Source organism: Fukomys damarensis, unplaced genomic scaffold (assembly GCF_012274545.1).
Source record: "Fukomys damarensis isolate Sample0158 unplaced genomic scaffold, DMR_v1.0_HiC HiC_scaffold_12, whole genome shotgun sequence".
In the NCBI taxonomy this organism is placed as follows: domain Eukaryota; kingdom Metazoa; phylum Chordata; class Mammalia; order Rodentia; family Bathyergidae; genus Fukomys; species Fukomys damarensis.
Genome location: NW_022900924.1, coordinates 8,164,406 through 8,178,143, shown reverse-complemented (window position 1 = coordinate 8,178,143; position 13,738 = coordinate 8,164,406). Strand labels below are relative to the sequence as shown.

At 53.6% G+C, this 13,738-nt stretch overlaps 1 protein-coding gene across 3 annotated transcripts in view; it reads right to left on the bottom strand.

The window, feature by feature from the left end:
- Wscd2 (WSC domain containing 2) overlaps positions 1 to 13,738 on the bottom strand; it is a 116,515-nt gene that overhangs the window by 7,666 nt on the left and 95,111 nt on the right. For all 3 annotated transcript variants that reach the window (XM_033762380.1, XM_010603990.3, XM_010603991.2), the window contains 3 exons: positions 10,861 to 11,035; positions 5,795 to 5,959; positions 8 to 208 (listed from right to left, as the gene is read on the bottom strand). In XM_033762380.1, coding sequence (XP_033618271.1) covers positions 8 to 208; positions 5,795 to 5,959; positions 10,861 to 11,035 — 541 coding nt within the window. The remainder of the gene's footprint in view (positions 1 to 7; positions 209 to 5,794; positions 5,960 to 10,860; positions 11,036 to 13,738) is intronic.

Genomic DNA, 13,738 nt, shown 5'->3' with positions numbered 1-13,738 from the left:
GCCTTACCTTTGCCCTTCCAGTGAGCGTGAGCCGCAAAGCCTATGTGGCCGCCGTACTTGCGGTTGAATTCGGCCATGAGCGCCTTGTAAGGGTTGCGGATGAGCAGGATGGCAGCGTCGAAGGCTTCGATCTCCTTCTGCCCGCTCTCATGGGTCTTGATGCAGATGGTCCGCCCGCTGCGCCAGTGGTCCCGCTCACCTTTGAACCCTTCCCGATCCAGGCCAGAGGTTAGGGAATAGGTGGGCCAGCTGGGGTGACAAATCACACCCGACCTCCGGATTTACTGAGCACCTATTGTGTTGTGTGCTGGGTACTGCCTTAGGAGCTGAGTTTAAAAGGGATTTGCGAAAATAGGAGCTCGGCATGGTGGTAATCCCTTGTAATCCCTGCACTGTGGGAGGCTGAGGCAGGAGAGTCACATGGGCAATTTAGCAATTTAACAAGCCTCTGCGTCCAAACTTTAAAAAAACAATAAATAATGAAAAGGGCTGGAAATGTAGCTCAGTGCAAAGGCCCTGGATTCAGTCCCCAGTACTGCAAAGTAAATAAATGCATCCATGAGGTTTATGGTTTTTGAGTCAGATTATTCCAGTAATGATGCAAATGAATCAGAGTCACAGTCACGTTCAGTGCTGTGGAAGAAAAGTGTTAATGTCCAGGTGCTGGCAGAAGGACCTGGGAGCTCCTCTTTGGGTATAGCCCCTGCATGTCCACTCCCTGGGCGCCACATGACACCTGTTTTGGCACATGGGAAGAGGGTGGAAGTGGGCGCCACCCAAGCCCCAAGACACATCCTGCGTTTGAGTATCTCAGGTTGCCCCCTTCTGCCGCCACCGTGGGAAGGGCGGGAGGGCGCTGAGTGTGATCAGTGAGAGACACAGCGCACATGGTCTCAGCCTGCAGCCTGAGCCGGCAGCCAGGTAGAGGCGCTGAAGAGGCACTGAAGCTGAGAACAGGAGGGTGAGGTACAATTTCCTTGCGCAGGATGGGAGGGGAGGGCTAGGGGTAGGAGCAGGGGTGCAAGGTCCTGTGGCGCATGGGAAAAAATATGTCACGGGAGAGAGGGGCACAGAGAGCAAGAGGGCAGTGTGAGGTTGGGGAGGGTTTGGGGATGCCGAGGAAGAGGTCCGTGAGACTAGCCCAGGAGGGTCCAACAGCCCTCAAACAGATTCAAGGCAGAAGAAGAAGGGACAGGACTGCTTCTCATTTCACACGCTGAGGACCTGCTACAGCTTCTGTGCAGCTGGGGGAAAGCACTTTTACACGACGATGTCATGTGGGACACTGGCCTGAGCCCTTTGCAGACACTGGACGATTCAGCCTTCTCAGGGTTCTATGCAGGGTGCTACAGATGAGGAAACTGAGGCAGAGAGGTCAAACAACTCATCCTAGTTAAGAAGCTAGAGGGAGACAGAGCCAGGGTACAAACCCAGGCCACCCAAGTTTCTGAGGCTGTGCCCCCAAATCTCCTGAGAACAAATCATTTGGATGGAATCCTGAGGGCCAAGGAGAGATGTTACTGAACAGGTCTTTAAGACAGTGGCTGTGCTTCCAACTCAGTGAGTGATCCCCATGTCAGTCACCTCCCGGGGCCTCAGTTTCCCCACCTGTAGCACGGGATGACTCATACTCTCCCTTACATGGTCACTGTGAAAAGTTGATGGGGGACACGGTAAGATTTCAGGAAAGGGCAGCTAGCACAGAACACAGCTAGGGTGAAATCACGGGCAGAGAAACCGCCTTCCCGCGTCCACCCCCTCCCCGCTCACCCAGGAAGTTTTTAATGATTTATCTCTGGCTTTGAAGGTGGATAAAGGTGAGGGCTGGAGGGTACCTGGTTCTCATCCTGGAGTCAGGGGCCAGCCAGGGCTGGAATGAGCTTCCCCAAGCCAGGCTCCGTTTTGGGACGGACCACACCAAGTTGTACGGCTCAGACTAGTCTCGCGGTAAGTGCTGGCCTATTTACTCTCTCAGTCTCAGCGGCACATGAGATGCACGGTCTTGTGGGGAAAAAAAAATCATCTCCAGAGGACAACAAGGAGCTTGAGAGTGTGTGTGACCTAAACGTTTCCCCACACTGGAGCCCTGGGTGCAATTTCATGCATTCCATCTGGGGTGCTCTGAATGACACAGACAGAGGGCCTGCTCTGTATGACGTCTTTACCTTTGCTGAAATCCATTTCATTATGTGCAGAGTCATGGAAAGACACAGGCAGGAAAGTACAGGAGAACACAGATTCTCAAGAAGGAAAAATAAATCATCAGCGTCATGGCCTAAGGCTTTAAATCAGCTCTTTGCACTGAGGCCAAAGTCACACTTCCCCTTGCCCATGATGGGGTCAACCTAGCACAGTATTTATGGAGATGAAAAACAAACACAAAGAAGTTGTGGGAAACATCTGCTGCAGATCCCAGAGTCTGGTTGCCTGTGAGGAGCCCTGGAAACGCAGTACAGTGGGGAAAATTCCCTTCAGCAGAGTGTCTCTGGGAGACAGGGGAGTTCTGGGTGTGGAAGGAGCTGTTGAGAAGCCACAGGGGATGGGCTCCCCTGAGAAAACAACAGGGGGCTTCACAGCTGTCCTTGAAGGTCAAGAGGAACCAGAGATGCACGATGGGGGCCAGAGCAGAGCTGCTGAATGCCACCACCAGGGAGGCCTTTCCAAGTCCTTCTTTGCCCTAGGACTCCATTACATAAATGTGGCGCCTTTAAATCACGTTCCTTTTAGAAGTCCCCAAAATATTAGTTTACCTGGGGGCATCCTCGTGACCTTTGAGTTCTGAAGGGGGTGCCTGCGCTCCACTCCCCGCCCGTAGGCCCCAGGGAGAGGGTAGTATTAACTGTGAGGGCTCAGGCTGCAGGAAGAGTTTTTAAATTCCCAATGAAAAGGCAGTTCAAAGCCTCTGCTGCCTGTGACCAGCTGCACATCTGCCCTTCTCAGGAGGGCCATCCAGGAAACAAGACACAGCTAGAGACGGTACTGCTGTGGATTGTTTGTACTTTCTTTCTTTCTTGGTTTTTTTTTTTTTAAGAATCAAGTTAAAAGCGGATAGACACCTACTGCAGTTTGGAGATGAAATATCTCTCCAAGGCTCCTGCTGGAGGCCTGGGCCCCAGTGCAGCACTGTGGTGAGGTGTGGCTTTTGGGAAATAAATGGATCCTGAGGGCTCTGACTTCATCGCGGGATGAATCCACTGATGAGTTTCTAAACTGATGGGCTACTGGAAGGCGACAGCTCAGTTGAAGGGAGCAGGCTCTTAGGCATGAGGCTTGGAGACTCTATCTTGCCCTCTCTCCATCCTCTACGCCCACCCCCAGCGGCCATGAGTGAGCAGCTCTCCTTGACTGTGCCCGTCATGATGCTTCTGCCTGGCCACCAGCCTAAGATCTATGGAGCCAAACCCACCACAGACTGAGACCTCTGAAACCGTGAGCCTGGATCAAGCTTTCCTTCCTTAAGCTGCTTTGCTCTGGTATTTCACATAGCAGTGAAAAATTGAGTCCCCGGCACCTCGCTCCGGTAACAGTAGACGCCAAAGGATGCGGGGCAAAGATGAAATCGTGGAATATTACACATGTGAAGGAAAGAATACTGAGATCTGAGCCTAGAACTGGGGTTTCAGCTTTGGCTTTGCACCAGAAACCCCTGGAGAGATTTGAGAAACTACCAAGGCCTAGCTCAGCCCCAGAATTCTGGTGGAAAAAAAGTATAGGGAGATTTTAAAAGCTTTAGGGTGACTCTAATTGTTTAGTCAGAGCCCAGCCCCTCTCTGACTTTGATAACGAGCTGGCACTCCTGCTCGTGTGTCATTGAAAAGATCGTGTGTATGTTTTACACCACAGCCTCACACACGTTACCTCACAAACATTATCTTATTGTATTTTAGAAAAGCTCTGAGCTCCTTGCTGACCTTGCCATATTACAGAGGAGGGAGGGAGAGCTCAGAGAGGTGGCCAATCTTGCCCAAGCATCGCAGTGAGCTTTCAGACTGCAGGCTGCATCGCCCGACTCCACCGTAAGATTTCACTTCCCTTTCTCTGGAGTCAGAGGCTGAGAACACGCAGCACGCAGACCGCGGTTCCCGCTTCTATGCTTGCAACGAGTAGCAGTGCTGGATTAAGCAGTCACTGCGCTTCTGAGGAAGGACAGAGCCTCAGCGGCTGTAACCCCTCATCCTGGTGCATCATGTTCACACAGACTAACGTGCCCCGGTGGAGCTGACACAGGAGAGGGACCTGCTCTGGGTCCCTGACCTCCATGGTCCCCGAGGTCCTTCTGTTTGTGATGTTCTGCCATGCTGTGATGTCAGACAGTGGAGAACCACGGATGCTTTGTAGCCTGCACCCAGCCACTCTTGGAAATTTGCTTGGCTCCTCCCAGCATCTGCCATCAAGACAATGCAGCCCTGGGTCAGGAGCACAGGGACTTTGATAGCCGGGTCTGGGTTCGAATCCTGACAGAAGTATGGCGCACACTCAGCCTCACATAGGTGGGTGCTCCGTAAATGATTTCGGAAGCCCAAACTAGAAATCAGTAATTGCAGAAGAGCTGGGATTCTACACAGGTCACCCATCCCTCCCCTGATGGCTCCAGCCTTTGGCCTCTCCCTCTTCAGCCTTTGTGCCTTCTCCCCACCCCCCACCCCATTCCTCCCTTCTGTTTCTTTCTCTGAGAGACCTTCCCTGGCTCTCTCTGGGCAACAGCTCTGGGGTGACTCAGCCTCCAGCCTGTGCATGGCCAGTCCTCAGTCTGATGCTCATAGCCTATTTACCGTGCCAAGCATGCTACATATATTAAATTATCAACCTTGCAATAACTGAAGTCCATAGCATTAGCTCTAATTTGTGCCTGATCAGAGAGATGCGGTAGCTTGCCCAAGGTCACACAGCCAGAAAAAGGATCTCAGCTGCTTTGTAGACACAAAGACCACGGCTAAGGGCTGCTCCCTACCTAGGCGTAAAGCCCCTCACAGGCGGAGGATCTACTTCCCTGATCCTCCCACCATGCCGAGGAGAGGGCTTCACGTCCAGTGTGCAGCCATGGTTTCTGGATCCCAGGGACTTCTTGCCTGGATGATAAGAGTAAGAAGGGTGTAGATTCTGAAATCAAGAAAGAGTAAGGTGCAGTCCCTGATGAGTGCACTGAGAAAAGTTTGTGTGACTTTGGGCAAAGTATTTCCCCTCCTCCAGCCTTGTGTTTTGTGTGTGGGGGAGAGCACCATCGTCCTGTCCAGGCCTCCTGTGCAGGGTTAGGTAGGAGTGCTCCCTCTGGCCCATTCAGCAGGTGGCCAGGACATCTATGGCAATCTGAACACGCGTCAAGTGCCCACCGTCAGCCCGCTATAAACTCATGTTGGAAATCAAACTTAGGAAGCACATCCCAAACACAGCAGCCTTCAGGAGACATCGGCGAACTCAGTCTGGTACCCAATCAATGTTCTGCACCCCTATGAACAGCGCAGAGTTGCTGGTTCAGTAAATATCTGTGGTAAGGTGCTCAGCACACAGCAGGAGCTGAAGGGACATCTGGGTTGAACTGAATGAAGGAAGGGACCGGGCACATGACAGGTGATCGACAGATGTCAATTACTGAGCGGATGCAGGTGAGGTACCCAGGACACAAAACTTGAGAAATGTTTTTCAGATAGAAAAGAAGGGAAGCCACCGAGCACACAATAAACGGGTCCTGGCAGGCTCCGTGGCGCACAGTAGGTGCTCAGGAAAGGGTAGTCCCTGCCCTTCTCTGGGCCCCTTTTGAAGTCCAGGAAGCCTCCCGCTCTGCCCATCTCCTCACCTTTGTTGTACAGGGAACCGTCGAAGTAGTAGCTGCCTGTGTAGAAGCCGGTGGCCAGCTCGATGAGGTGTCGGGCCCACGTGTTGCCGGCACCCGGGAAGCTGGCCAGGGCGATGAGCTGCTTGGACTTGGCTGGGAGGAACCTTCTGTCCATGCAGCGGTTGTCTGCAAAGGGCAGGGCACATGCGGACATCAGGGGCACAGGCGGGTGGAGCCTTCCAGAAGGGACCAGGGGACGAATCCCACCCCTGCCACTTCTCAGCCGAGTGACTCAGCACGCAGGATCAGAACGTCTGTGGTCTCGGTTTCCCCTCCTGGAGCATGACGCACATGTGTCCTTCGCACGGCTGAGGATTAAGTAAGGTCGTATATGGAACGGGATAAGCACAGCAGGTACCCAAGGAAAGTCAGCCAGGAGGATGGGTCTTCTCTCCGGCCTCAGTTTCCCCCACAGAGGAAGTCTTTCACATTCACCCCAGCCTTTCCTCTGGATGAAAACTCTCGCCGGCGTCCAACCACGCGGGATCAGGCCGAGGGTTCCTACCTCAGGCCTGCAGGGCGGCCCTCGCACACCCCAGACTTATCCCAGAGGGCCTCCTCCCACACCTCCACCTCCAGCCCACCTCCTGCTTCCCCGCTTCGCTGCCCTGCTTCTTCCTGACGCCCCACCACCGCCTCTTGTGCCTCCCTCACGGGGCGAGGGCTTCCTTCTCTGTTCCCTGACTCCTCGGGCCATCACTGCTGTGCTACTGTGTCCATCGCCTCCACATCCACGGCCACAATCGTAGCCCAAGGAGTGCAGCCAGAGTTCCTTCGCGAAAGGGCGGCTTTCCGAGAAATGCACGGATTTCTGAGCAAAGCACCGCACGACTCCGTCATTGTGTGAACAGCACAGTATGCACCGTCTCAACCTGCTACGCGCTGGGGCTGCGCGGTAGGTCCAGCCTGTCACTCCCACGCTGCACACCTGCAGGGCATGCGACTGGGCTGGGTGGGGCAGACAGCTGCGGAACAGCCCTGTTTGTAAATCTAAAAGTGTAAACAGACAAACACGAGGCAGGCACTAGGTGAAAGGAATCTCTCAGCTCTGTTACAATCTATCCACCCATCCATCTATCATCTATCGCTCCCCCCACAGCGTTGTTCTGTTATACCGGGGATTTGAACACAGGCTTTGCAGTGAGTCACTGAACTGTCCAGGCTGAGCTCTAACTTGTGATCCTCCTGACTCAGTTCCTCAAGGACTGGGATGAGAGGTCCCAGCATAGTCCTACGGCTGTCATAGACACTACCAGAAACCCTGCCTGCATTGTGCTCTGCTGATTCCCCACTACTTTCTATAATATCTAGTATACACGAGATACTTAAATACTTTCTGGATGGCTGGAGAGACGGGCACACAAATGAACGTGCGGCTGGAAGGGTGACAATAATATCCACCTTGCAGAACTTCTTGAAAGGACTAAATGAAATAATGCATGTAACACGTAGTACTCTAACATGCTCCAAAGGAGTAGTTGTTATTTTTCACCAGGCTTCAGTTTCCTAATCTGCGAAATGGGTTGGGTGGGTCCCATTCTGATAGTCTTGATTCTCTGGCTTTGCTGAGACCTCAAGGTGCCACTGCTGTTGAAGTTCCTGAAAAACGCACACCGGGCATCTCTACTGCAACCCCCGTGAGAGACAACAACCATCTATGATTTCTTCGGGTCCCTGAAGCTGTGAGGAAGGCTGAGAGAAAGCCCAGCCGAAGGGCTCTGGAGGAGAGAAGGAAGAGGAGACTCCCCAGTGCGGGCCTGCGGCTGCCCAGGCCTCCTCCTGCCTTCTGCGCATGCGCAGGTGAACCCAGCCCTTCCCCACCACCTACGGGAAGGAAGGTGGGCCAATTCTCCCCCTCTTCCCTCCCAGTTCCAGGAAGCAGGTGTCCTCTGCTCCCTGCAGGCATTGCAATTCCGCCCTCTTCCCTCAGCTTCGTGCTCTGTCTGCCACCACCGTCCCATCTTCTCCGTCTCAGCCGGCTCTGTATCATTAGTGTTCAAACATGAACCAAAAGATCCAGCATTTAGACCTCCCCGTCCAGCGACTGCCACCTACTCTCCTCCACCACGCAGCAGCCGCACATCCCACAGAGCTGCGCATGCGCCCCACGCTGTCTTCCCCCACTTCCACGTGCTCCTCTGCCCTTGCACCGGCCCCTCCTTGATCACTGTCCAGTGGCACCGCTTGCCTAGATCCCCAGGGACTGCCCGGTGCTCAGTGCTGCCCACTCTCATCTCCTCTGACCCCTCGGCCCCTCTGATTGGCCCTCCCAAGGGGTCACCCTAGTTCCTTCGCATTTTACCTTAGCTGTCACTTATTGAAAACCCTACCATGAGCCTCGCTGATTTCCCACGAGTCCTTTGAAGGAGAAGCCTGGCATTCTAGACATACACGCCAATTTTGCCATTCATTTGCTGGATGACCTGGAAACGATTTGTCTGAGCCTGGATTTCCTCGCCTGCAGAATGGAACCATCATGTAACAGTAACGCCTGGGGGTGCCAGGAGGGTTAAATTGGGTTGTGAACTTTGCACCCCGGCCCAGGGCTTTCTCTTAGCACTGTCACTACCAGCCAAGAGGTTCAGATCTCTCCTCTCAGCGTGTTGTCTCTGTTCTCAGGAGGGTGGATTCTGGAGAGAATTGACCAGAGAGTGTCTGCGTGGAATCTGTGAGTGGTTTTCACAGAAACACACCCGAAAGGGATCCCGGGTGCAGGCACTTTATCTAGAGCATGGCTATGTTCTACTATATTTTGATAGGGGTGTGTGTGGATTGTACCATTAACCGGCACACTTAAAATCTGTGCATTTTGCACCATGGAAATGTGATCTCAAAAAGAATCCAAAGCAAGCACTCAGTTACTGAAGTGCAGTGGTGTTTGCAACTTCAAAATGCATCAGAAATAAGGATCGAGGATGGAGAAATTTACAGATATACAATCAAGCAATGGGGCCAAAAGTTAATAAATACAAAACCTATGAAAGAGGTTTATGGGTGTCCTTTGTGTAAGTCTTGATTTGGCTTAGGTTTGACATTTTTTTTCATAATGAAGGGGTGGGGTGGAGGTGGTGAACCAGCTTCTTAATTTCCCCTGAAAACAGAATTCTCCATTCAAGTAATTCCTGGGAGAGCAACAGCAATGCTGAGATAAAGGCTGTTGCTCTCAGCACTAAAAAGAAGGTTTATTTGGGCCTTAAGCCTCAGAAACCACAGGAAAGGCTGCTGGCCATATTATAAATGCTTTCAGATCAAACACCTGGGCTTTATTCCTGGGCCCGCATGACACTGACCAATGTTCTTCACCTCTCCTGGTCTTCGTTTCCTCATTTGCAAAACAGAGCTAACGAACCGCATGGGATTAAATAGCATGGCGAACATGAAGTCTTCACAGTGTCTGTTGAGAAGCTGTGGATAAAAACACAGTCTTGGGACCTGGGCTTGAATTTTCCTGGGTTGGAATCTCAGCTCTGCCAGGTCCCAGCTGTGTGGCTCTGGCCGGGCTCCTCAGTCTCTGTGAGGTGAGTCCCTTCACTTGTAAAATGGCAAGCCCAGCACCCATGTCTTTGGGTCACTGAGAAGATCAGGCGAGTCTAGCCAGGCAAAGGGCTTCAACAGGGCTCGGCACACAATACCTGTCTAATAACTATTTAGCTCCCCGCAGGGAGACCAGGGTTTAGCATGCAGTCGGTTCTCCGTAAATGGTAGTCAGGGTCCCAGGTGGACCAGGTTCTTGTCAGCCTGATAAACCACATGATGCTCAAACCTCCTTTGTGAGTGCCACGGTGACACAGAAAAACTGAGGAGCAGTGACGGCCTAGGGCAGGGCCCTGGGATCAAGCAAATTCATCACTTGGGACTGCTTATCTGCTGTTGAAAACACTCCAGCATCTACCCAGGCCACCTCAGAGCCACTCATGGTCACAGCATAATTCATCTGTGACTCTACCCTTCTGGCGGAGGCCCCACGGTTCTGCCCAGATGAAGTGACCTTCCCTGAAAACCAACAACACTCGGTCCTCCTCGCTGCCACATAAACAGGCCGGAGAGGGGCACCTGCTCAGTAGGCTGCCAGCAGGATGCTAGCTGCCACAGAAGTGGCCACGGTTGGGCCACCACCAGTACCCATCATGCCAAACGGGACAGGCTTCAGTGGGGCTGCCACGAGCTCTGGCAGCACTTTCGTGCAAATCAAAACAGGGCAAATGCCTTTTCCTCTGGGCAGATGTGCTGCCATCTGGAACCCACGGTGTAACAGACAGCATGTGCTGACTTCCGGGCATCGCTTTCCTGTATGGTGCCCAACCTGCCCATCTGTACATGATGGCCTGGTGACAGGAAGATGAGAAAGAACAACGTTTGGCCCAAAAGTGTGCTGTTGGCTGTCCAGGCTTCAGAGGACGCGGGAGAATCCTTCACACAGAGGCAGAGGTTTCTAGTAGGGCGAGTGGAGTCAGAGACCTGAAAGCAAACTGCATTCATGAAAGTAACTGTGGCCAGTTCTGAACCCCTCTGGCCTTGGCTCCCTCACGTGTACAATGCAGATGATGATGATGATGGCGATGCCTAGATCAGCAGCTTCCTGTGGACGTCACATCCCTAGATGAGATGAAGCTCGGCATAAAGGCCGGTTCAGAGTGGATACTCAGTATGTTCAGACCCTGGAGGGACCCTTCGGGAACTTCTGTGGGGCTGAGCACCCCAGGGAGTAACGTCTGCACTCCCAGCTCGGAGAGGGCAATGACCTGCCCATGACCGCAGGCCTGTCTGGGAACCAGTGGGAGAGCCGGGTCTCTCTCCCTCCTCAATCTCACTGCCTCTACAATTAGAAGAGAGCCACCAAAGGTCCTCAGCGATGGTGGTCAGAGACAGGCTCAGAATCTCTCCGAGCACATCCTGCATCGTCCACCCCAACTCTAAGCCCAGCCAAGTTCCAAGCCCTGTCCTCTGGCCTGATGGCCAGGACACCTGTGGTAGGGAGGCCCTTGGCCGGGCATCTGGGGCAGGGGGACGAGGTAGACTTGGCTCACCTTGAACCTGCGTCTGGTACACAATGAAGTAGCTGGGGGTCCCGCAGCTCTCAAACTCCTCCGCGCTGCACTTCTGGGCACAGAACTGTTCGTCCTCCCTCTCGTGGAGGGGAAACCGTCTGGTGGGAAACCCACAGTGGCAGGCGGTGCCGGCGAGAGCCGCCAGGGGGTACTCCTGGGGATGGAGTGCAGAGGGAGAGGAAGAGAGTCACAATCCCCGCACAGTCCTGGGCTGCGGATGAGGGCAGGATCTGTACCCCACCACCCCTTCCCCATCTCCCTCTCGATATGAGAGTTTCCAAACTTCATCAGGGGAGCACTGCCTTCGTGATGATTCTGTCCCATCTGTGCACCTCTGAGTCCTACTTATCTGACTGCTTGAAGACCGCTCTTTAAAAAACAGAGTTGGGCTGGGGATGTAGCTCAGCGGTTCGGTGGCCTGCCATGCCAGTGCAAGGACCTGAGTTCAATCCCAGGTACAAAAAAAAATGAAGTTACTTTTAGGACAGGGTCTTGTTAAGTTGCTAACTTGCCCGGGCTGGGCTTGGAATTTGTAACCCTCCTGCCTCAGAGTGCTGAGATTACAGGCCTGCACAACCACACCTGGCTTCCGTCTTTCAAAGGAAACTTTGCATCCCTAATTACTACAGGAAGCACTTGTGGACAAGTAGCTCTTATGCATGTTTCCATGCTATAAATGCAAATGCCAAATACCATGGAAACAAAACAATCTGTAGGCTCCACACCCACGGATCCAGGCAACCATGGATTGAAAATATTTGGAAAATATGCATTTGTACTGAACACATCTAGACCTTCCTTTTTTGTCATCATTCCTTCCCTAAACTAGAGAGTGCGGCAACTGTTTGCATAGCATTTACATTGCACTGGGTATTAAAAATCATCTACGGATGGTTTAAAGTACATAGGAGGGTTGTGTGCTATGCCTCTTTGTGTAAAGGACTTGAGCATCCTTGAACTTTGGCATCTGCAAGGCATCCCGGAACGCAGGTCCCTGGGATACAGAGGAGTGACTGTAATTACATTCTACCTAGGCACTCACGCCTGCCAAGACGCTGAACCTGAGGTCAGCTCCAGTTTTCCTGCAAAAGAGAGATTAGCTGAGGGAATGTGTGAAAGACACTTGAGCTGTGAGGTGCAGCCTTCTCCTGGAGGACTTGAAAGAAAACCGGGAAAGAAGTGCTTCTCTCTGTCGTGCAGCCTGCCACTGCAAACGCCCCCTTGCTCGGATGGTGACACGCAGCCTGCGCTTTGGGAAAGACCGTCTGAATCTGTCCCATCGAGCCACAAAGGACACTGACCTGATGCTTATCCAGAGGCTCGGTTGGAAGAGCTGCCTCCGGCTGCTTTACAGCTGAGTGGGAGCAAGGTGGACCTGACATTTGGAGGGCCAGTGACCATGCGTGTCCACTGTGACTCTAAACCAGACTCACAGCCTGGAGTTCCCTCAGGAGCCGGTCCAAGAATAACCCAGCATCACACCAGAGTCCCACCTACACGGCTGTGTCCAGAGAGCTGTGGCCGTAGGTTTGGCTTCTTGCTAACAGATACGAAATAGGAACTTTGTTCTCTGGCTGAAGAGCGGAGGGAGAGGTGCTGATATGCAGGAAGGTCCACCTGGGCCAGCTAGTCACACACACAGCCTCCTCCGTCACATTAGACCTGCATCACTTGGCAGCGGTGACTCTATTGCCGCCCACCGGATCCCCTCAGGTTTTCTCTTTGGGCCCCGAGAGGAGCCTGGAAGACAGGAGGAGGGAGACCCGTGGAGAGGCTGCCACCGGTCCTGCTGGCTTGCCATTCCCCCTCGCTGTCTGCTGCGTGGGTCCCCCTGCTCTGGCTGATCTGTAGGCTCCTCCAGGTGCCCAGGAAGAGAGGAAAGTCCGCCTGGAGGGAGCGCCGGGTGGGCAATGCATACCGGCCCAGGGAGCAGGCTGGACCAGGGGAGGTTAAGCCCCCTGTAGTCCATGGACTTCACCGCTCACCTTCCTGGACCCCGCCTAGGGCACAGGGAATGCCTGGAGACCGGAAGCCTCCCAGACACTGGCATGGATCTTATGGCCCATCCACGGGGTCTCCAGGGGCGAGTGGGTTTGGAGTCAGCCCCTAAGTGTCCACCCCAGCTCTGCACTCACTCAGGTTGTGGGCTTGGGCAAGGAGCTCCACACCTGAGCCTTGCTTTTCTCACCCGTGAAATGAGGGTGAACATCTCAATCTCAGGTTTGCCTAAGACTGTGCCCCACGGTGGCTGCAGGGAGGGTGTCCTGAGCACACAGCTGGCTCACTCCCCCGCACTCCGCGTGGGGCCTGGCACACAGTAGGTCCTCATTCCATATTTGAGCGCAGATGAATGGAAGAACCTTTAGGAGGGAAAGGAGGGAGGGTTCTTCTCTGCTCACTGTGTAATGAGCTCCTTTTAAAGGAAGGCTGGAGCTCCTGAGACATCACTGATTGCCAGTTCTGTGCCCAGCTCCGGGCACGGTACTGGGACAGCACAAAATTTATAAGCACAGCTTCTGCCCTTGATCAGTCAGTCTGGCTAGGAAGGAAGGATGAGCGGTCAGGTGTCAAAGATCTAAAGTGGAGGAGGGAATCTGTGGATCATCCGTCCGATCCAGCTGCCACGGTGCCCCAAGTTCTGAGGCCAGGCCTGCCCTCCTCTGCTTCCACACCTGCAGTGACAGGGAGCTTAGGCTGTCCCAAGGGGGCACTGTCCTTGCTTCGACCTGCCGGCAGTCTCCTACTCGTGTGTCTATGCCCTCCCTGCAGGCCCTGCCCTTGTTCCTGAGGGTTAGCATGTGGGCACAAGCAAACACACACACACACACACACACACACACACACACACACACACACC